Raw genomic sequence first — 21,472 nt, forward strand, 5'->3', positions numbered from 1 at the left:
GCCACGTCTACATACTTTACACTTTAATATAAATAAATAAATAAATAAATAAATGAATACGAGAATTTATATCGCGCACATATCTCACCACAAGGCGACTCAAGGCGCACAGTACGAAATATGAGAGAGCCCTGAAATGCAGCCGCTTGGCGCAGAGGGGACAGCACTCTATATTTCGGGGGAAGCATGCTGGGTATTTTCGTGTTTCTATAACCCACCGAACTCTGACATGGATTACAGGATCTTTTCCGTGCGCACTTGGTCTTGTGCTTGCGTGTACATACGAAGGGGGTTAAGTCACTAGCAGGTCTGCACATAAGTTGACCTGGGAGATCGGAAAAATCTCCACTTTTAACCCACCAGGACTATATCAACATGGATAAACACATCTTTCACTTTCCGTAAGAACCAAGACGTCGATTATCTTAATCATTATCAGTAGCAATAGTAGCATTATTATTATTATGATAATTGGTAGCAGTAATGGTGATAATAGTAGTGATTGTAGTGTGGTTGCTGTCGTTAACTGTGTTGTGGTAGTGGTGTTGATAGATGTAGAACACTAATGTGTTGATATCCTTGATCAAAGAACGTTTTCTGCGAATGAGTCCAGTATAAAATACCCTTCATAAATACTTGTCTACAGAACACTTAAAGCCCCAGTCTGCCTGAAGAGGTTTACAGAACGATTTAAATCTTCTCATGAATTCAGTCGTCAGTTTGTGATTTCTCACGAAAAATGACGAGTTTAACAACTTATTCCAAAACATTGCATAACATCTTAACACATAGCTGTAACCATCCAAAATTTCTCTAGAAGTATTGTCAGTATGTTAATGAATTATTCTGAAAGTTTCAAAGCGATCCACCAAGTCATTGCTAAAGTGCTGCGCTTTTTGTCATGATACCCCGAAAAAATGACGCAAAAAGTCCCGTTTTTGACCGCTCTTGCGATCGACACCTGCATCAGTAGGAATAGCATAGCACCCGAAATGCGCAAGCTAGCTAAATAAATCAACCTGTTCAGGGTAGGTAATTGATTTGACTTCCTTCTCGTATGTAAAAGTTGCACAGTTTTGCCTATTGTGATTTTTTTGTCGATTTTTAATTTGGCCCTTCCGTTTTTGTCTGGTCGATTTTGAGGGTACCCTTATTTGAGCGGCGGTCACGTGATCCCTGTAAAAGATATCTTTAATCCAATAAGTGATCCTGATAGTCAAGTGAACGGCCTTAACTGGCATATAAGGTTTAAATGATATTACACAGGAATTAATGCTTTAATTTGGGTGCAAAATTGGTTGCAATAATTTTTTGGCCAAGTTTATTTAGATTTTAAAAGTTAGTTCTAGCACCAAAACGAGGCGTCCGATTTGTCTCATTGTAAAATCCGTTCTGACTGCACGAAATAAATTCTTTGAAAAATGCTCGCTCTTTACGGAGGGCACCTAAGATGTTCTCAAGTGGTGAGTGTTTAAACGAAATAGTGGTTGGACTGTGTGTAACAGCCTGACAGTGTCTGTGATCAGAAACTGATGGCTTACGTGAAGCTGAATGTGCCTTTAAGATACGACAGACCAATAAGAACCGGTTACCCACTTACCAGTATAAATGATGGTGTTGCAAGAGGGGGACACGTCAAGAGTGGAGGGAGTTTGAGGATCGGTACAGAACAAGACAGACATTCGTCCGCCTTGATAAGCCAGGAACCCAGGTAAGATGTAGTGATAGGTGTAGATATCTCCCGTGTGCGTCACGCAACCACAGGCGTTGGATGCTGTGACGTCACCACACGTGGGGCGAGGATCAAAACGCACAATGCACAGTCGGCTCAAACCTCCAGACCGATAAACAACTTCGAAAGCGACGAATTTAGTATGGTCGCACTTGGCTCTTTGTGTCTCGCTGGAGTTGACTTCAAACTGGATGACGTTGTCACTGTCCTGAAGGAAGGTGCTGGGACATGTCAGTCTGGCGGCCCACCTGGCGGCCACTGTAACATGGTAACACAGCGCTGTGCTATTGCTAACAGACCACTGTAACATGGTAACACAGCACTGTGATATTGCTAACAGACCACTGTAACATGGTAACATAGCACTGTGCTATTGCTAACAGACCACTGTAACATGGTAACATAACACTGGGCTTTTGCTAACAGACCACTGTAACATGGTAACACAGCACTGTGCTATTGCTAACAGACCACTGTAACATGGTAACACAACACTGGGCTTTTGCTAACAGACCACTGTAACATGGTAACACAGCACTGTGCTATTGCTAACAGACCACTGTAACATGGTAACACAACACTGTGCTATTGCTAACAGACCACTGTAACATGGTAACACAGCACTGTGCTATTGCTAACAGACCACTGTAACATGGTAACACAACACTGTGCTATTGCTAACAGACCACTGTAACATGGTAACACAGCACTGTGCTATTGCTAACAGACCACTGTAACATGGTAACACAGCACTGTGATATTGCTAACAGACCACTGTAACATGGTAACACAGCACTGTGCTATTGCTAACAGACCACTGTAACATGGTAACACAACACTGTGCTATTGCTAACAGACCACTGTAACATGGTAACACAGCACTGTGCTATTGCTAACAGACCACTGTAACATGGTAACACAACACTGGGCTTTTGCTAACAGACCACTGTAACATGGTAACACAGCACTGTGTTATTGCTAACAGACCACTGTAACATGGTAACACAACACTGTGCTATTGCTAACAGACCACTGTAACATGGTAACACAGCACTGTGCTATTGCTAACAGACCACTGTAACATGGTAACATAACACTGGGCTTTTGCTAACAGACCACTGTAACATGGTAACACAGCGCTGTGCTATTGCTAACAGACCACTGTAACATGGTAACATAACACTGGGCTTTTGCTAACAGACCACTGTAACATGGTAACACAGCACTGTGCTATTGCTAACAGACCACTGTAACATGGTAACACAACACTGTGCTATTGCTAACAGACCACTGTAACATGGTAACACAGCACTGTGCTATTGCTAACAGACCACTGTAACATGGTAACACAGCGCTGTGCTATTGCTAACAGACCACTGTAACATGGTAACACAGCGCTGTGCTATTGCTAACAGACCACTGTAACATGGTAACACAGCACTGTGCTATTGCTAACAGACCACTGTAACATGGTAACACAGCACTGTGCTATTGCTAACAGACCACTGTAACATGGTAACACAGCACTGTGCTATTGCTAACAGACCACTGTAACATGGTAACACAACACTGTGCTATTGCTAACAGACCACTGTAACATGGTAACACAGCACTGTGCTATTGCTAACAGACCACTGTAACATGGTAACACAGCGCTGTGCTATTGCTAACAGACCACTGTAACATGGTAACACAGCGCTGTGCTATTGCTAACAGACCACTGTAACATGGTAACACAGCACTGTGATATTGCTAACAGACCACTGTAACATGGTAACACAACACTGTGCTCTTGCTAACAGACCACTGTAACATCGTAACATAACACTGTGCTAATGCTAACAGGACAATGTAATATGGTAACACAACACTGTGCTCTTGCTAACAGGACAATGTAACATGGCAACACAGCACTGTGCTATTGCTAACAGACCACCGTTACAATGGTTACACGACACTGTCCTATTGCTAACAGATCACTGTAACAAAGGTTACACAACACTGTGCTATTGCTAACAGACCACCGTAACATGGTTACACGACACTGTGCTATTGCTAACAGACCACCGTTACAATGGTTACACGACACTGTCCTATTGCTAACAGATCACTGTAAAAAAGGTTAGACAACACTGTGCTATTGCTAACAGACCACCGTAACATTGGTTACACGACACTGTGCTATTGCTAACAGACCACCGTTACAATGGTTACACGACACTGTCCTATTGCTAACAGATCACTGTAACAAAGGTTACACAACACTGTGCTATTGCTAACAGACCACCGTAACATTGGTTACACGACACTGTGCTATTGCTAACAGACCACCGTAACAATTGTTACACGACACTGTGCTATTTCTAAAAGACCCCTGTAACAATGGTTACACAACACTGTGCTATTGCTAACAGACCACCGTAACAATGGTTACACAACACTGTGCTTTGTTTGTTTGTTTGCTTAACGCCCAGCCGACCACGAAGGGCCATATCAGGGCGGTGCCGCTTTGACATATAACGAGCGCCACACACAAGACAGAAGTCGCAGCACAGGCTTCATGTCTCACCCAGTCACATTATTCTGACACCGGACCAACCAGTCCTAGTACTAACCCCATAATGCCAGACGCCAGGCGGAGCAGCCACTAGATTGCCAATTTTAAAGTCTTAGGTATGACCACAGGCGGAAGGTATCACTGGACCACTACTACCATAGAAAGACTACAAGGTTTGACACTCAGCTTCGAGCCTTGCTCCACTAACTTCAGAAAAAATTATGCAAAAAATAATTGCCAATGTCAAGAATCTTTGTAACTTTACAAATGCCGTGATAAATGAATGTTCTAACTATCTGTACCTTTTATATTTAGCTGCCTGTCCGCTGCATGTTTTTAAACCGTATTTTGTGCGACCAAACGTGTCTGTCAACGGCATACCACTTAGACCCTGTGAGTACGATGATCGTCGTATGTCCGAGGAGATAGTACTAGTAGTCCGATGCGATCATTGGTTAATAACCGGATATTCGATGATTATTTTGGGCAAACGGCTCTTCGCAAAATAACTAAAGTGAAACTCCCGTGGGTAGCTTCCCTTTGCTGCAATATTTACATATATGTTTTAGACCAATGAGCACTGGTATGCATATTCGGTGCGGATGCATAATTACTTGCAACCTACAGGGTGGCGGTTTGCAAACGAACATTCGTCCAAATGATGGTTAAAAACAACCTGCAGATGACGGCAGCTGAAAATTAAAGGTACATACAGTTAAAACAATCATTCAACTGTATTTATTTGACCTCACACAGACTGTAGGAAGAGACAAACCGTCTTGAACAAATAAATTGTCCGCAGGAAGCGACTCCAAGAACACAGACGACTCGAAGCTGAGTGTCAAACCTTGTAGTCTTTCTATGTAAGTAGTGGTCCAGTGAACGATACCTTCGCCTGTGGTATGACCCGGCCGGGGTTCGAACCCACGACCTCCCGATCACGGGGCGGACGCCTTACCACTAGGCCAACCGTGCCGGTCACAACACTGTGCTAATGCTAAAAGACCACCGTAACAATGGTTACACGACACTGGGCTATTTCAAACAGGCCACTGGAAGTGGAACATGGTAACACATTCTGCCAGTGTGTGTGTGTGTGTGTGTGTGTGTGTGTGTGTGTGTGTGTGTGTGTGTGTGTGTGTGTGTGTGTGTGTGTGTGTGTGCCTACCGATGACAATCAGACGGCTTGTGACCAATACTTTAAACACTTGGATCATCCTTTGCCAATATGTTTTCTCGACTGCCTGCCTCTTCTTCTCTGCTGGTTACGGTCCAAAGGAGTCGCTCAACCACAAACTCCAAGAAATTCCCAGGGAGCACATTTTGACGTCAGATAGTTGACACAATGACATCACTCTCGCTCAGTAGAAAAGAATGCTGGTAGTTACGTAGTTTCGGCCAGCGGCCGACTCATGCGACTGACTACTTACTGCTGCGTCGCGGGAAATAACGGCCAACAGGGGTTAAGACCCAAAATAAGAACAGGACCGGAGTAAATCATAAGCAGTTCTTCCAAACCCATATATTCATTTACAAAAAAGAATGTGACCCTACCAGCCAGTTTGCGGGTTTTGCGCTAAAATGTTTTGTTTCGGCATATCGATGTCAAAGTCCCAATCAAACGATCCAAATTTCTTTGCAATTTTGTAGCCAAAGGCGTTTACCGTGATCTAATGCACAGTTCGAAAAAAATGGTCATGAACATATCTACGGTTCTTCAGAGAAAGAAGAATACCAACATGCTTGTCCAATGCTACTTGCATTTTGATGTGCATACTAGATGTAGCCTACAATCTCCCTACTTGCAAAGCAACAAGCAGACATCGTCATTGCTTTCAAGTGTGACAAGGGAGGCTACCGCTCCTTTCACAGCAGACTCTGCACCCGAGTTGTTGGCCTTTAAAAGTCAACACCCGTGGAGAGATTCTGTTTGTGATGGGGTCTGGTGGTTTCCGATTGTCTGTATGTTCATGGAAACCTTCGGGTTTGCATAACAGTTTTTTATAGGGCTAAGAAATTAGCCCTAACATTTTCAAACCTGTTTGATTGCACGTCGCTTCCCGAGATGATCGTAGTGTTTCGGCACTCGGTTACACAAGGGAGAAATGTTTTTTCACTAAGTCTTGCAAAACTCAAAAATACTTCTGCGCGCTTTCTTTTATTTTCATTTTCAGCTGCTTTGCAGCAATTAAATGTCGATACTTTTCTAAGCACGTTTGGTCTGTCAAACCGCCGGCAGAACACGGTATTGGGATTTCATATTGTTTGGAATACGAACAGATCTGGGCTAACGGAAGCTGAATTGAGGTCATATTCAAGGTGTGCGGGTTGAAGAAAGGAACATTTCGCGTACTAATTCAGTGTCGGCTGTCAAGTGAAATTCTGTTTTCTACGAAAGAGTGCGTTCATAAATGGGTTGCAGAACATATACATGCATCAAGCCCAGACACACTCGGATCTGTAAGTATACACATTCAAGACGCATCGTCTTATTTGCCAGTGATTCATTTTTTATTCAAAGTAATCTGGTTTGCTGGTCGATGTGAATGCGTGATATATTGTGTAAAAAATTCCATCTCACACGGCATAAAGCGCTTTGAACTTCGGATAAGGCGCTATATAGATAAAGAGAATAATAAAATAAAAAATAATCTGTTAACGAGATGAACAAGGAAGCCTGGGGTTGTCCATGACGTCATTCCGTACAGACACTAACTGCTCAAACACCCGGATTATTGAAGCGTTCTCTAAGACGTCATTCCCTGCTGACGCGGGACACCGAAAACATCATTGGACCCATCTTGTAATTCCCTTCAAGCAAAAAACACTCACAACATTAATTGAATAAAACAACACCCAGAACAATGGACTGTCATCTGTGACGTAATTCCCTGCTGAGGAAAAAGACCACTGTCACAAATGACGTCATTTCATGCTGACGAAAAAGACCAGTCACCCATGACGTCATTCCCTGCTGACGAAGGACACCACTGTCAACCATGACGTCATTCCCTGCTGACGAAGGACACCACTGTAACCCATGACGTCATTCCCTGCTGACGGAGGACACCTGTGACACGGAGAATTTAGAGATCATCTGCATGACGAGCATCTTCCTCAGCCTGGCCTCCTGCACGCGCCGCCTGTGCTCCAGCATCTTGTTGAGCGTGTAGAGGAAAGGGTTGAGCGCTGAGTTGACCGGTAGCGCTATGATGGCCAGGGCCACGTTGACCTCCCCCGACACCCCCACCCCATCCACCGCCAGCAGGCCCAGCAAGCCGATTGGGAACCAGCACAGGAAATCCGTCACGGCGATGGCGATCAGACGTCGGGCCACGCTGGCGTCGCGACTCTTTAGCGTGGAGTCCGAGTCCGACATGCTGTTGGCGCGCACTGAGGCGTAGATGGAGGCCTGGCCCGCGGCGATGAGGAGGAAGAGGACGAAGTTGAAGACGATGAGGACCGCGAAGGAGTAGTGGTGGCCGGGGAAGGCGTCGCTGCGCGTGACGGGGAGGGGCACACAGATGCCCGTGGAGCTATAGAAGTTCCAGTGCGCCGTGGCGGGAAGCAGCGGGATTGCGGCGAGGACCAGCCCGGTCATCCACACGCCCACGCACGCCGCGCTGGCCGAGAACCGACGAAAATGTACGGCGCTGAATGGGAAGCGCAGAACCAAGAACCTGCAAGAACAACGAAAAAATAAGTGAGTCTTTATTAAAAGGGCAATGTTCCTTTTTAGTTGCATTACTTTATCGACCGATTGCTCCAACTAGTTGGCGCTAAACGGGAAAGGGGGAACAAGGAACCATAAAGAATGTCAATTACCTGTCAAGCGTGATGAGGCAGATGATGAGGGCCGACACCTCGCTGGACAGCAGGGACAGGAACCCGGCCACCTTGCAGGCCGCGCTGTGTCGCCAGGCCACGTCCTCCCACACGTAGCTGCCCAGGTACATGCGGTCTGCCACACCGACAATCGCCAGATAAACCCCCATCAGAAAGTCCGACACACACAGGTGAGTGACGAAGATCCCAAACCCGGTAGCGTTGGCGGTCTTGTGGACAAAGACACGCGCCACAAAACTGCCCAGATTCCCCAGCAGCGACAGAACAGCAAAGACGGAGAGAAACACGCGGTAAATGTCTGATCTCAGGAGAGCTTGGCAGGAAGAGATCTCGTTGAAGGGGGCAGTGCAGCCGCTGAGCGCAAAGTGTGGGGGTAAGGTTGTAGGACAGCACAGCTTGTAGTTGTCAGCAAACACAGTGTGCAGCTTGTCCAAACCTGCAAACACAGTCTGAGGGAACGAGGTCACGGGACAACCGCGAAGGTCGAGCACGCGGAGCTGGCTAAGGACGGTGAAACTTACGGTGTCTTCAATGCCGCAGTGGGACAGATTCAAAGAGCGGATGTTGGTGAAAGGAGGAAAGACTGACGCGTTCAGGTGAGGGATGTTCACCCATGACAGGTCGAGCGTGCGAAGGGTTGTAAAGGTCCGGGCGGAGGAGAGGTCGTCTGGAAACAAGGACACAAAAGGGTTGGCCGATAGAATCAGCGTGTGGAGATTACGCATAGCGGCCAACTGGGCCACGCTGACGTCAGTGATGGAGTTGTGCCCCAGGTCTAAGATCCTCAGGTTGGGGAAGGCCAGGTGGTCGGCATGCCTCAGCCCGCAGAACGCCAGACGGAGATAGACCAGCACGCCGTTACCCCTCAGCTCACTCGGCGTCATCCCGCTGAAACTGGCGTCCACGAAACGCAGGTCTGGGTAGGTCTGAGCGGGAAAGACAGCAGGACAAATGACCGCGTGACCGTAGCACGTGCATCCTAGAGGACAGGCAAGGTGACAGAACAGCTCGTCGTCTTGCTGCGGACAGTGGTACACGCCGTCACACACGTGCTCCGCGTGCAGGCAGACAGCCGACCCCCTGCAGCGATAGAAGCCCGGACAGGTGTGGCGGTCACAGCCAGCCTCGTCTTCCCGGCCCGGGCAGTCATGGACAGCGTTACACCTCAGGTAGACCGGCAGGCAGTAGCCCTCGCCTGGACACTGGAAGTGCGTCTCCGGACACCGGAAGTCTTGGCTCCAACCACCCAGGCCTGAAGGGCTAGTGTTCTGCTGACGAGTCGCAAAGCTTTGGTTTTCCTCGTCAGCAAGATTGACTTTCATTGCACCAGAGGCGTCCATTTGTCCAGTGACGTTCCTTTGCCCGGTGAGGCTGGAGCTGTGGGCAGCGTGTGTGACGTTGTGGTTGAGAGGGATGACGTGGAAACCCCCGCGACCGTCCATGGTGATGATGGCAGGGGGAGGTAACTGCACCACCTGGCTGCTCAGCTTCTCACCGCACTCCACTTCGTCGGAGCCGTCCGTACATTGCGTCATGCCGTCACAGCGGGCGTCTACAGCAACACACTGAAACAATGGGTTTTTTTTTTATTAAAAAGAACCGAACAGCTCTGAATAAAATTGAAAAGGTAGGCAAGGCCATGAACAGCAACAAAGGTTTTTGATGAGCATGGTGGAAGCATGTTGTGGTGGTACTTCTGACACTGCAGAGTCGTGAACTTCACAGCGAAAGAGGACAGCGCGACTCTTGTTGCTGCTAGCATTCCACTTGGAGAAAGCGACCCGAATTTCCCAGCAATCGGATCAATAGAGGGCTTTCTGTGTCGTATACCAATCTTTCTTTCTTTATTTATTTGGTGTTTAACGTCGTTTTCAACCACGAAGGTTATATCGCGACGAGTCGTATACCAATCATTATTTTTGTTCTATTGTGTCAAGTTTTGACTCTTTTTTTTAACATTGACGGGGAATCGAGACTAGGGTGGTGGTGTATGTATGTATGTATGTATGTATGTATGTATGTATGTATGTATGTATGTGTGTGTGTGTGTGTGTGTGTGTGTGTGTGTGTGTGTGTGTGTGTGTGTGTGTGTGTGTGTGTGTGTGTGAATGTGAATGTGTGTCCGTGTAGAGCGATTCCAAGAAAATAAAACTACTTCACCGATCTTCATAATGTAGTGTCGGGGAAGGTTTTTGGTGTTGATCTTATGGTTTGATGCTGACAGATTGACTAAAATGGTTGTACCGAATATCGCTTCACGCGACTTGTTTTAATACTGAAATGCGAGCGAAAGCAATGGCAATGGCAATGATAGCGTGGTGTGACCTGCTGGTTGTGACACACTAGCTGCATCTTGCCGGCGCAGCGCGGGAACACACAGAACGCCTCGTCACTGCCGTCACTGCAGTCAGGCCGGTGGTCACACACCAAGCTGTACGGCACCTTCTCGCCCCCTGCGTCACACGGGTAGAACAACGGGTTGGACACCACCGGCACCGCGCATACCCCTACAGCGTCATTGCCGATGACGTCATCGTAGTCAGCCGCGCATGAGGCGGCAACGTCACAGGCCAAGAAATTGTGCGTCACGTGACCTTTTGGACACGTGACGTTATGGATGGACGTGAAGGTTCGACTGGAAGGCGTCAAGAGTGGTATCTTCGCTTCATCGTCTGCTGTGGTGTCCGGTGTCAGTTCGCACAGGTAGTTACTTTCTGTTGCCTTGTTACACTCTCCTAGCTTTGCCAGTGTGATGTTGCCTTCAGGAAACACGCTGCATGCTGGGTACATGACGTCATCCGCTAGGTGGCGCGTGTAGAAGGCGATGGAGTTGTCGACCCATTGCCACGTGTTTCGGTACCTGTACACAGTTAACAGATGAGATTCTTGTGAGACGCATTGTTGGAAAAGAGTTTCTTTTTTTCTTGTACAGTGGAACCCTCTTTTAAGATATCCATCAACACCGATTTAAAACAACCCACCCCACCACTTGAGGCACACACATAGAGAGAGACAGACAGAGACAGACAAATAAGAGACAGGCAGAGAAAGAGATAGAAACTCTGATAGCCAGACTCGCGGACAAGCGGACAGTCAGACAAAAGGACGGACAGAAAAAGCCAAAATAGAACTTGGTTAATTAAAGGCACATTAAGCCTCCCGTAAACCATCACAGAGCTCCCCGAGGGTCTACATACAGTACAAGCATACTTCCATTTGAACGCTCACCGAACGGGAACATCCTGGCTGCTTTCTGTCGAGCGTGAGAAATTTTCAAAGAATTTATTTTCGTGGATGAGTCCTCTACAGCCTGGCGCCTCGTTTTGGTGCTGGCAGTTATGAGGAAATCACGCCCGGACAGTAAGCCTCCCGTAAACCATCACAGATACTGTCAGGCTTTTACACACAGTACAAACACCCTTCCATTTGAACGCTCACCAAACGGGAATATCCTAGGTGGCCTACGTAAAGAGCGAGCAATTTTTAAAGAATTAATTTTGCAGATTGTCTCGAACACTTTTTGAACCCATCCTGAACTCAGGTCAAAAATGAGTTACTTCCCTTCGGTTCTCATTCTATCGATGTAAACTGATTATCAGAATGTTTTTGGACCGTGGTGCGTTTTTGCGCTAGACCTAACTTTTAAAATCTAAATAATAAATTGACAGCTTGTTACACAAACATTCTTTAATCATAAAAGAATTCTTTTTTCATCAAGACAAGATCAGTACAATTCGAAGTTGTGAAAGTTTGAAAACAGAAATAGCCCGGAAGCAGGGTCACGCAAGGGTCGTAGCAGACGACGGTTTATCGTCCATATCGCCGTTCCTCTCAACAGTCAAAAACCATCGCAAGAGTTCTTGTGAACCACAGCCGTTTGTTTCGTGCATAAAAACGTGCTATTGTAGATAAGCTCACATCGAGTGGCATTCAAATGACTAACTGACGACTACATTGTGAAAAAGGGAAACTGGATCACACGGGTTCACGATGGCTCAGGGGTAAGATAAACCACGCAAAAATAAATTCTTTGAAAATTGTTCGCTCTTTACGGAGGGCACCTAGGATGTTCTCATTCGGTGAGTGTTTAAATGAAAGGGTGTTTGTACTGTGTGTAAAAGCCTGACCGTATCTGTGATGGTTTACGGGAGGCTTACTGTGCCTTTAAGTTAGGTGAAAATAGATGCGCAGTGTGGCTTACAGTTGTGGCAGCATGGAAGAAGGCGACTTGAGCCCTATGTACAATGGTCGGGACAGTCTGCTCATGGCTAGTACCCTTGTGACGTCACTCCATTCTTGCTCCGTGTTGAGGCTGGCCAGTTGTGCCTCGTGCGTCACGCAGCCAATGAATGCCTCGATCCACGTCACGTGATGACCCGGATCTACTATGACGTAACACCGCTCGCCTGTACAATTTCAGAAATACAAAAGAACAATTATGTGCTATAGTTTGAACATATAGTGGACACCCTCCACCCCCCACCCCCCTTTTTTTCAGACAAGTCAACGTCTTTTCAGATATGTTCCATTTATTGTGTCATTATTAAATGCCTGGTTTATCATCTTCTGCTTGCTCTTTTGTTTCCAGGTTGGCGATTGTTTGGTTGTTGTTTTGTCTTACTGCCTGCCCACCCCCCCCCCCCCTCCCCCCTGTAAGTGTGCGTGCAGCGGCCACAGAGTCCCTGAACTGACCGGCAGAAAGGAGGCCAGGCCCGCACCGACTGTAGGGACAGTCCAGCTCGTCTTCACCCTCGGCACACTCGGTGTCCAGGTTACACCGGAAGTGACGCTCAAACTCCGGCCAGTGGGGCACCGAACAGTTCCATCGTCCGTCTGCCGACCGCTCAGGTTTTCTGGTGGACTTGTAAATATAAAATTGGGAAGTTCGTTAACGTTTGCTCAGGTTTAGAATTGGGAAATTCGTTAACGTTCGCTCAGGTTTTCTGGTGGACTTGTAAATATAAAATTGGGACATTCGTTAACGTTCGCTCAAGTTTTCTGGTGGACTTGTAAATATAAAATTGGGAAATTCGTTAACGTTCGCTCAAGTTTTCTGGTGGACTTGTAAATATAAAATTGGGACATTCGTTAACGTTCGCTTAGGTTTTCTGGTGGACTTGTAAATATAAAATTGGGAAATTCGCTAACATTCGCCGCTCAGGTTTTCTGGTGGACTTTTAAATATAAAATTGGGAATTTCGTCAACGTTCACTCAAGTTTTCTGGTGGACTTGTAAATATAAAATTGGGAAATTCGTCAACGTTAGCTCAAGTTTTCTGGTGGACTAGTAAATATAAAATTGGGAAATTCGTCAACGTTAGCTCAAGTTTTCTGGTGGACTAGTAAATATAAAATTGGGAAATTCGTCAACGTTCGCTCAAGTTTTCTGGTGGACTTGAAATATACCGTACGGGGTAATGGGGATATTTTCCAACGTCTCCTCATGTTTTCTGTTGGACTTTGGAAAGAATTGGGAAACTTATTCGTTGTTCTTCGACGTCTTGACATGAATAACACATGTTTCATTCCCTAGGACGCATACAAGTCACGAAGAAAATTCGAGGTTCATGTTAATTGTTTTGTAGGGAGTCCGGTTTTGCTTGTCTTGTCTTGTCTTGTCCTTTCCGTCTTGTCTTGTTTTGTCTTGTGTGTGTTTATGCTGCGTATTGTACTCACCTAACCTACATCGTGGTTTATGACTGAACTGGACTGAGAAAAAGCATGGCCGTTCAGGGATAACACATCTAGCTGGGCGCCATGTACCCAGGTAATGGACTAAAGGGAAGCAACTTCCCATCTCACCGGATGAAAGGAGAAGAACATTCTGAAGCCTCCAGTCTGTATGTTGACGTCACTGGTGAAATGCACGTGCAATTGTCGCGCCTCGTGCAGCCTAGGGGCAGGGGGGACAACTCCGCACACCTTCCACACCAGCTGGTCGGAACGGTTGTCTCCCTGTACAAAGGATTGAATCAACGCTGCTTTCGTCAAATCTGGACTCAAAGTGAGAAGAGTTTTACTTTTATAGATCGATACAGCGGACTTTGCTGTTGGTGGTGATGGTGGTGGTGGTGTTGTGTTTGGCTTAAATAACCAAATAACCAAACACATACAATCAATTGTGTCAATGGACCACAACAAGTTAAGCTTTTTACAGTACTCTTGAACGAAGTATAAGATCGTTGTTGGTTTTTTGTTGTTGTGGTGATGATGTTGTTGTTGTTGTTGTGGTGGTGGTGCTTGTTGGTGTTGTGTAATTGCTGTTGTGTTGTTGTTATGTTGTTGTGGTTGTTGTGTTGTTATGTTGCTGTTGCTGTTGTTGTTGTTGTTGTTATTGTTGCTGTAGTACAATGAGCCATTCAGCCATTACCTTGTAGAGAGAGAGACTGTCGTAGTTGCACGGCTCTTCAAGGTACAGTTGCCGGAAGCTGAGCAGGGTCACGTGACCTGGGGGTGGTGTCAGGGTGGTGCGACTCTCCATCAGAGCCGGGTATTTGTGTCCTCTCTCCCACCCCGGGGTCTGGATGTACCCTGAAAACGCACACACGCACACACACGCACTCAAACACACGCACGCACGCGCGCACACACACACACATACATACACATACACAGATTGATTCACATTCACATACATACACACACACACACACACACACACACACACACGCACATACACTTACACTTACACATTCACACACACACACACACACACACACAAACACACACACACACAAACACACACACAAACACACACACACAAACACACACACACAAATTAACACACACACACAAACACACACACACATCTATCACTATCGAATGCCCAATAATGCTTTTCACACGGTGAAATCTCTGCACTGGATTGGCTTACTTAACAATACTGGTAGACATTTGGCCAAGTAGAGTCTGAGATACCGGTAACATTTTTCCGAGCAGAAAACTCCGACATTAGCTTATTACAGTGAAGTCCGGCTGTAGTGATAGACCCATATAGTGATAGTCCGGCTGTAGTAATAGAATTTATGGGTCCCGGTCCCAGTTGTTCATGTTCTTTGTTAACTTAGTCCGGTTGTCACGGTGATATTTTTCAGTCCGGATATAGTGATAGTTCGCTTGTAGTGATACTATTTTCAAGTCCCGGGGAAGCTAAAGTCCGGATGTAGTGATAATGTTCGAGAGTAATCTCCCTTTACCAAAATGGCGAGCAAAAGCCAGCCACGCACTGTGCTTACCCTGAAGCGGAAAATTGATCTCTTGAAAGACATTGAAAGAAAACAAGGTACACAGACGGAAATTGCAAAGAAGTACAAGGTTGCACAGTCAACAGTATGCGCTATTGTGAAAAATGGTGAACAATTAAAGCACTCTCTCTCTCTCTCTCTCTCTCTCTCTCTCTCTCTCTCTCTCTCTCTCTCTCTCTCTCTCTCTCTCTCTCTAAAACACACACACACACGCACGCACGCGCACGCACGCACACACACACACACGCACACACACACACACACACACACACACACACACACCGGCTGTTGAACTGCCAGGACGGGGGTAGGTTAACACAGGACATTTGCAAGCCTGACAAAGACGACAGAAGAAACGTCACAAAACGAAATCAATAGTGGTTCCAAAATCACCTTGTTACTGCCTTGAGGCTAGTTTACCAAATGTGCCGCCGCATGTAGCAATAAAAGCTTTGAAGATATCACTACAACTACAAGCGATTGGCCGGATGTAGTAATAAAACCTACAAAAATAGAACTATAACCGGACGTCCGGATGTAGTGATACAACCTACAAAAATATCACTATAACCGGACGTCCTGGTATAATGATAGTCCGGATGTAGTGATAAAAAAAATTTGGTCCCGAGGGCTATCACTACATCCGGACTTCACTGTACTTGAAATTACTTGGTAGAAAATGCCCACACGTGCGCAGAAACTGACTCTTACTCGGTAGAATCTAGCGATATCCTTTCACAATCTAGCGGGTATTTCTGAATTGGATTGACTTTAGAGAAGTGGAGAGAGAAGACATCTGCCTTATCTGGCGCTGATTACAAGAAAAGGATACAGTCTCAATATTCCAGCTTTGCTGATTTTTAAATGGGGCCCACTTGGGTCATGGGAATAAGGAGTGTACGGAAAAAACATATGAAAACATGTTGTATCTTTAAACAAAAACAACTTTCGCCAGTAATTACTCCAGCAACCCCACCCCATCCCCTTCCCGGCCCCAGCATGCACGCACCGTGTGTCAGAGAGAAGAGTAGTGTACTTCCAGCTCTGGTTTGACGGAGGGAGGGACGGCCTTGAAGTAAACCTGTGTCAGGGACGGCCTTGAAGTTACCCTGTGTCAGGGACGGCCTTCAAGTTACCCTGTGTCAGGGACGGCCTTCAAGTTACCCTGTGTCAGGGACGGCCTTGAAATTAACCTGTGACAGGGACGGCCTTGAAGTTACCCTGTGTCAGGGACGGCCTTGAACTTACCCTGTGTCAGGGGCGGCCTTGAAGTTACCCTGTGTCAGGGACGGCCTTGAAGTAAACATGTGTCATGGACGGCCTTGAAGTTACCCTGTGTCAGGGACGGCCTTGAACACACCCTGTGTCAGGGACGGCCTTGAACTCACCCTGTGTCAGAGAGAAGTCGTGTACTTCCAGCTCTGGTTTGACGGAGCGGGGAGGGGGGGGGTTGAACTCACCCTGTGTCAAAGAGAAGAAGTGTACTTCCAGCTCTGGTTAGACGGAGGGAGGGACGGCCTTGAACTTACCCTGTGTCAGAGAGAAGAAGTGTACTTCCAGCTCTGGTTTGACGGAGGGAGGGACGGCCTTGAAGTTGACCTTAATAGAGAAGCGCTGCACAGGGTTGTGGAGACTGAGCAGCACGTGCGCCCAGCGGGATATGGTGACGAAGTCATGCGTGTCCTCGCAGCCCTCCACGGGCACGGTCCGGTACACCGCCCCCTCCGGTCCGTCCACCACGTCCACCCAGTTCTCCACGTCACACTCTATGGCGATCTCTGAGTACCTCACCTGCGTCGTGGGAAAACACATCAATCCTAGCTTATTGGAACTGATAAGCAAAGGGAAGTAAGCGCTCTGAATGCATGCGACATGTGTAATAGAGTAAGTGAAAGTTAATCGGAAGCAGTTTGCTGGTTAATTATGCTTTATTTTTCGGCTCAATTTCGTCAAATAATTTTACAAGAACTATGCTTTGCTTTGATATGAGTGACTTGCATCAAAATAAAGGTTTTTTTAAATAACGCTGGATTGTCGGCCATGCGTTTAAAACGCTGAAGTTCAACATTACTCAGAAGTTCAAAGACAGTTTAAGATAACCACGTGACCTGCAGCAGCTGGCCGGGAGGAGCTGTGATGAAGACCCGACAAGACTGGACAGTGTCCGAGCCATCCCCGGCCTGGTCTGCCTCCCGCGTGTACGATATGGACACTTCCCATGCCGTCACGTCCAGTCGTCCCCCTCTAGCCAGGCACTCTTGCATGTCGGAGGTAGAAAGAGTGATGTTGCTGGCGAATGCTGTGACGTTTGGGGAAGATTGGATGTCGGAGGTAGAAAGAGTGATGTTGCTGGCGAATGCTGTGACGCTTGGGGAAGATTGGATGTCGGAGGTAGAAAGAGTGATGTTGCTGGCGAATGCTGTGACGTTTGGGGAAGATTGGATGTCGGAGGTAGAAAGAGTGATGTTGCTGGCGAATGCTGTGACGTTTGGGGAAGATTGAATGTCGTAGGTAGAAAGAGTGATGTTACTGGCGAAAGCTGTGACGTTTGGGGAAGATTGGATGTCGGAGGTAGAAAGAGTGATGTTGCTGGCGAATGCTGTGACGTTTGGGGAAGATTGGATGTCGGAGGTAGAAAGAGTGATGTTACTGGCGAAAGCTGTGACGTTTGGGGAAGATTGGATGTCGGAGGTAGAAAGAGTGATGTTGCTGGCGAATGATGTGACGTTTGGGGAATATTGGATGGTGGTGTGTAATTTGTTTCTCTCGCGTGCGGAGCCTGTAGAAAGAAGCATCGCCTCCGAGGTCGAGAATGTATCACGTGTTGTTGCAGCCTTGCCACGCTCAGCAGGGTTGGCCGAAGTAAATAGTAGTTCTTCAAAGATTGTGTTTCTTCGATCTAGCGTTAGGGAGAGAGTCTCCTGGACGAACAACAAAGAAAGCAACAGTTTTATTTTAAGACATAAGACATAAGATCATTTATTGTCCATACAATTAAACAATGGATGGAAAAGTGTGGTTCATCTGCCCTTAAAACAACCATAAAAACATATGACAACAACCATGAAAATAAAAATTAAGGCCAACAACAAAAAAAAGTCTGTTTACGGTATCCCGACCGACCCTATTTTTTCGCGCGACTCTAGACTTTTATTTTGGCATTCGGGGGGGGGGGGGGGGGGGGGGAGAGAGAAAAAAAAAGGTCTTTGTTTTTTTGACAAAATAACTTAAAAATATGGTTTTTTGGAGAAAAATAAAATTTGTAAAAAAAAAATTTAACAAATCCCGACCTGCCGACCCTATTTTTTTTTGGCCTATGTTACCGGAAACATACTATTTTTTGTTTTTGGCCTAACAACAATAAAACATACGTAGTAAGAAAACCTAAAGTACACTAGACAGGCACATCCGCCAACATCCGCCAACATCCATACTACACACACACACACACACACTCGCACGCACACTCGCACATGAGCTGCTGGTAAGAGATGTAACCAATGCATTGTACTTCTATCACAATCCTAAAACGTACAGATGATAAAACTTGTGGCCATAAATAAAAACAGTACATGCTGCATCACATGGGATTTCAAATTAATCTGATTACACACACACACACACACACACTCACACACACACACACACACACACACACACACACAAACACACACACACAAACACACACACACACACACACACACACACACACACAAACACACACACACACATACACCGTGACACACACACACATTTTGCACACACGACAGGAAAAAACCCACACTGAAATGCTACAAAATGTCACAAGCATGACTTTTGCTTAATCTTCATGTTTCAAGGTACATTGCTCCTCTTTGAGTAGTTAACAGACCTGTTCACCACGAAGAAGGTTCGGGTCCGACTGACTCCAAAGGAGTTGACTTTGACATTCAAAACTTTACATGAATTAAGAAAGGTCCTTATTCTATTTCCACCTGTTAGTTGGTGTGACTTGGCTTCTCAAACTCCCACAACCCACTGCCGTTTTGAACACAATAGAGAAAACCAACAACAGAGCAGTGATCCAATATCCCCCTCGGTCTTCGGGTATGGTTACTCTCGGCGATGATTGGCTTATTAATCATAATAGTTTGACAACGACTGACTAATATAAGATGTTTTGTGACTTGTTGACAGACTGCTTTTTTGTTGGTCCGAATAAAAATTCATAACAAGCTGGGGAATGAATAACGCTGTTTCCCATGTAACAAATCGAGGTGGTAAATGGGTTTGAGCTTTCAGGCGAAACGTGGATTGTCAAAGTAAAAGCCAATCAGGCTGATTATTTGATGTGTGGAACCATCGCGGCTTTGGATTCGTGTTTCCGAGGACAACGATTGTAAGCATTCACTCTCAAAGACCCAATCAATGTTGATAATTACCGTGGCGACTCATGGTCAATTTGCAACTTAATTATCTCTGTAATCGCAATGAAAACCGAAGCCGATATGGTCCCCGACAACAACCCACCAAACATCGTTTTTACACCCCCGGTATAGGGGTGTGTATAGGTTTCACTCGATGTGTTTGTGTGTTTGTGGCGGTATTTGTGTGTTTGTGTTCGCAAGTAGATCTCAAGAATGAACGGACCGATCGTCACCAAACTTGGTGAACAGGTTCTATACATTCCTGAGACGGTCCTTACAAAAATTGGGACCAGTCAAACACACGGTTAGGGAGTTATTGGTGGATTAAAATTATACAACGACTTATAGACGGACACCCCCGTTGGTCAAAGGGAAATAACCTTCTCAGTTGGTGGCAGTGAGAATGGTTATTTCCCTTTGACCAACGGGGGTGTTTTTCCTATCAGAGGAATTTCTTGTTGTCATAATTTTGGATGAGCACAGGCATGCACAATAATACATGGGGATCCCTATTCTGAACGTAGTTTTTAAGAATACAATCTGGGGCCCCAACTCGCCAAAAGTTCGAGATAACACGTCATACTTGTCTGTTACGTCAAACGTAACGTGTTCGTCGATTTTCTTCTACTCTGAAAATGTTCAGAGCTGCCATCTTATTCAGCAAGTTTGGAATATTTTCCTTTTCTTTTAAGTCTTTTATGAATTTTCGTTGTGGATTTTGCGATTACAGAGATAATTAAGTTACCAATTGACCATGAGTCGCCACAGTAGGGGAGAGTTACTGATTGCGTACCTGTTATCCATATCGTACCACCCCCATTCCCGCGAAATGACGAATGCCTGAAGCCCCTGCTGAAGTGTGGGGAGAACCCCGTAGGAAAGAAGCATTCTTCTGGTGTCAACATGGCAGCTAGCGAGAAAACCACCAGCAAGAACGAAAAATTCACTTTTTTCGCATTTTGATGTTATTTTCGTAGTGACAAATTTGTGTGACTATGCAAAGACTACACCACTGAGCAAATTAACTTGACTATACATTAATACCTTGTTGAGTGTAGGCTGCATTTGGATCAAAACATTGGCCTTTGCTTTACATGTAGAATGCTAGATCTACTTATTGTCCAGCCTACCGAAGTCACGCATATCGTACCAGCCAGAGTCTTGATATAGTACCGGTGGTACGATAACAATGACTTCTGGTACGATATGCAGGATGACACAACCTCCTATTAATTGCCAAATGATCCATTTAAGAGTACTTATTAAGAAGTCTGAAGCCTGAAGTTGTTTCAGAAAAATGCTTTCCCCCTCGAACTGGACATCAGAGGACATGAAAAAATGTCTGGCAGCCATTGCAAACGGAATGGGCTTCAGCGCTGCTTCAAGAGTTATTGATATTGTACCACAAGGTCACTAATATCGTACCCCTAGTACGTTATAAGTGACTGACAGGTACGCATTCCAGAACTGGTCTTGTAATTCGTACCATTTGGATGATTTTTTTAAATCCGTACTGAAACCAAGTTTGCGTTTTTTTCATTGAAAACAATATACGGAACGTTGAAGGCACAGGAGATGAGTGTTTATGGACAATTTGAAGTGCCTAGCATAAAATGGTTGCGTTATAGAGCTGTTTGTCCTTAAGTGGTACGATATCAGTAACTCTCCCCTAATTATCAACATTGAT

General features: G+C 45.9%; 2 protein-coding genes across 2 annotated transcripts in view; both read right to left on the minus strand.

Moving 5' to 3' along the window:
• LOC138975263 (uncharacterized) overlaps window positions 1–5,586 on the minus strand; it is a 7,181-nt gene extending 1,595 nt beyond the window's left edge. Inside the window, exons 1-2 of the mRNA XM_070347916.1 lie at window positions 5,458–5,586; window positions 1,601–1,990 (exon numbers count right to left, since the gene is read on the minus strand). Coding sequence (XP_070204017.1) covers window positions 1,601–1,990; window positions 5,458–5,506 — 439 coding nt within the window. The 5' untranslated portion in view covers window positions 5,507–5,586. The remainder of the gene's footprint in view (window positions 1–1,600; window positions 1,991–5,457) is intronic.
• A 1,080-nt stretch (window positions 5,587–6,666) lies between these two features.
• LOC138977375 (G-protein coupled receptor GRL101-like) lies at window positions 6,667–9,687 on the minus strand. Its single transcript, XM_070350271.1, has 2 exons — window positions 8,115–9,687; window positions 6,667–7,969 (listed from the first exon to the last, which is right to left on the minus strand). Exons 1-2 carry the CDS (start codon window positions 9,668–9,670, stop codon window positions 7,336–7,338), a joined length of 2,190 nt encoding a protein of 729 aa, XP_070206372.1. The 5' UTR covers window positions 9,671–9,687; the 3' UTR covers window positions 6,667–7,335.
• Window positions 9,688–21,472: the final 11,785 nt, after the last annotated feature.

The sequence above is a fragment of the Littorina saxatilis genome, linkage group LG9, assembly GCF_037325665.1.
Source record: "Littorina saxatilis isolate snail1 linkage group LG9, US_GU_Lsax_2.0, whole genome shotgun sequence".
In the NCBI taxonomy this organism is placed as follows: domain Eukaryota; kingdom Metazoa; phylum Mollusca; class Gastropoda; order Littorinimorpha; family Littorinidae; genus Littorina; species Littorina saxatilis.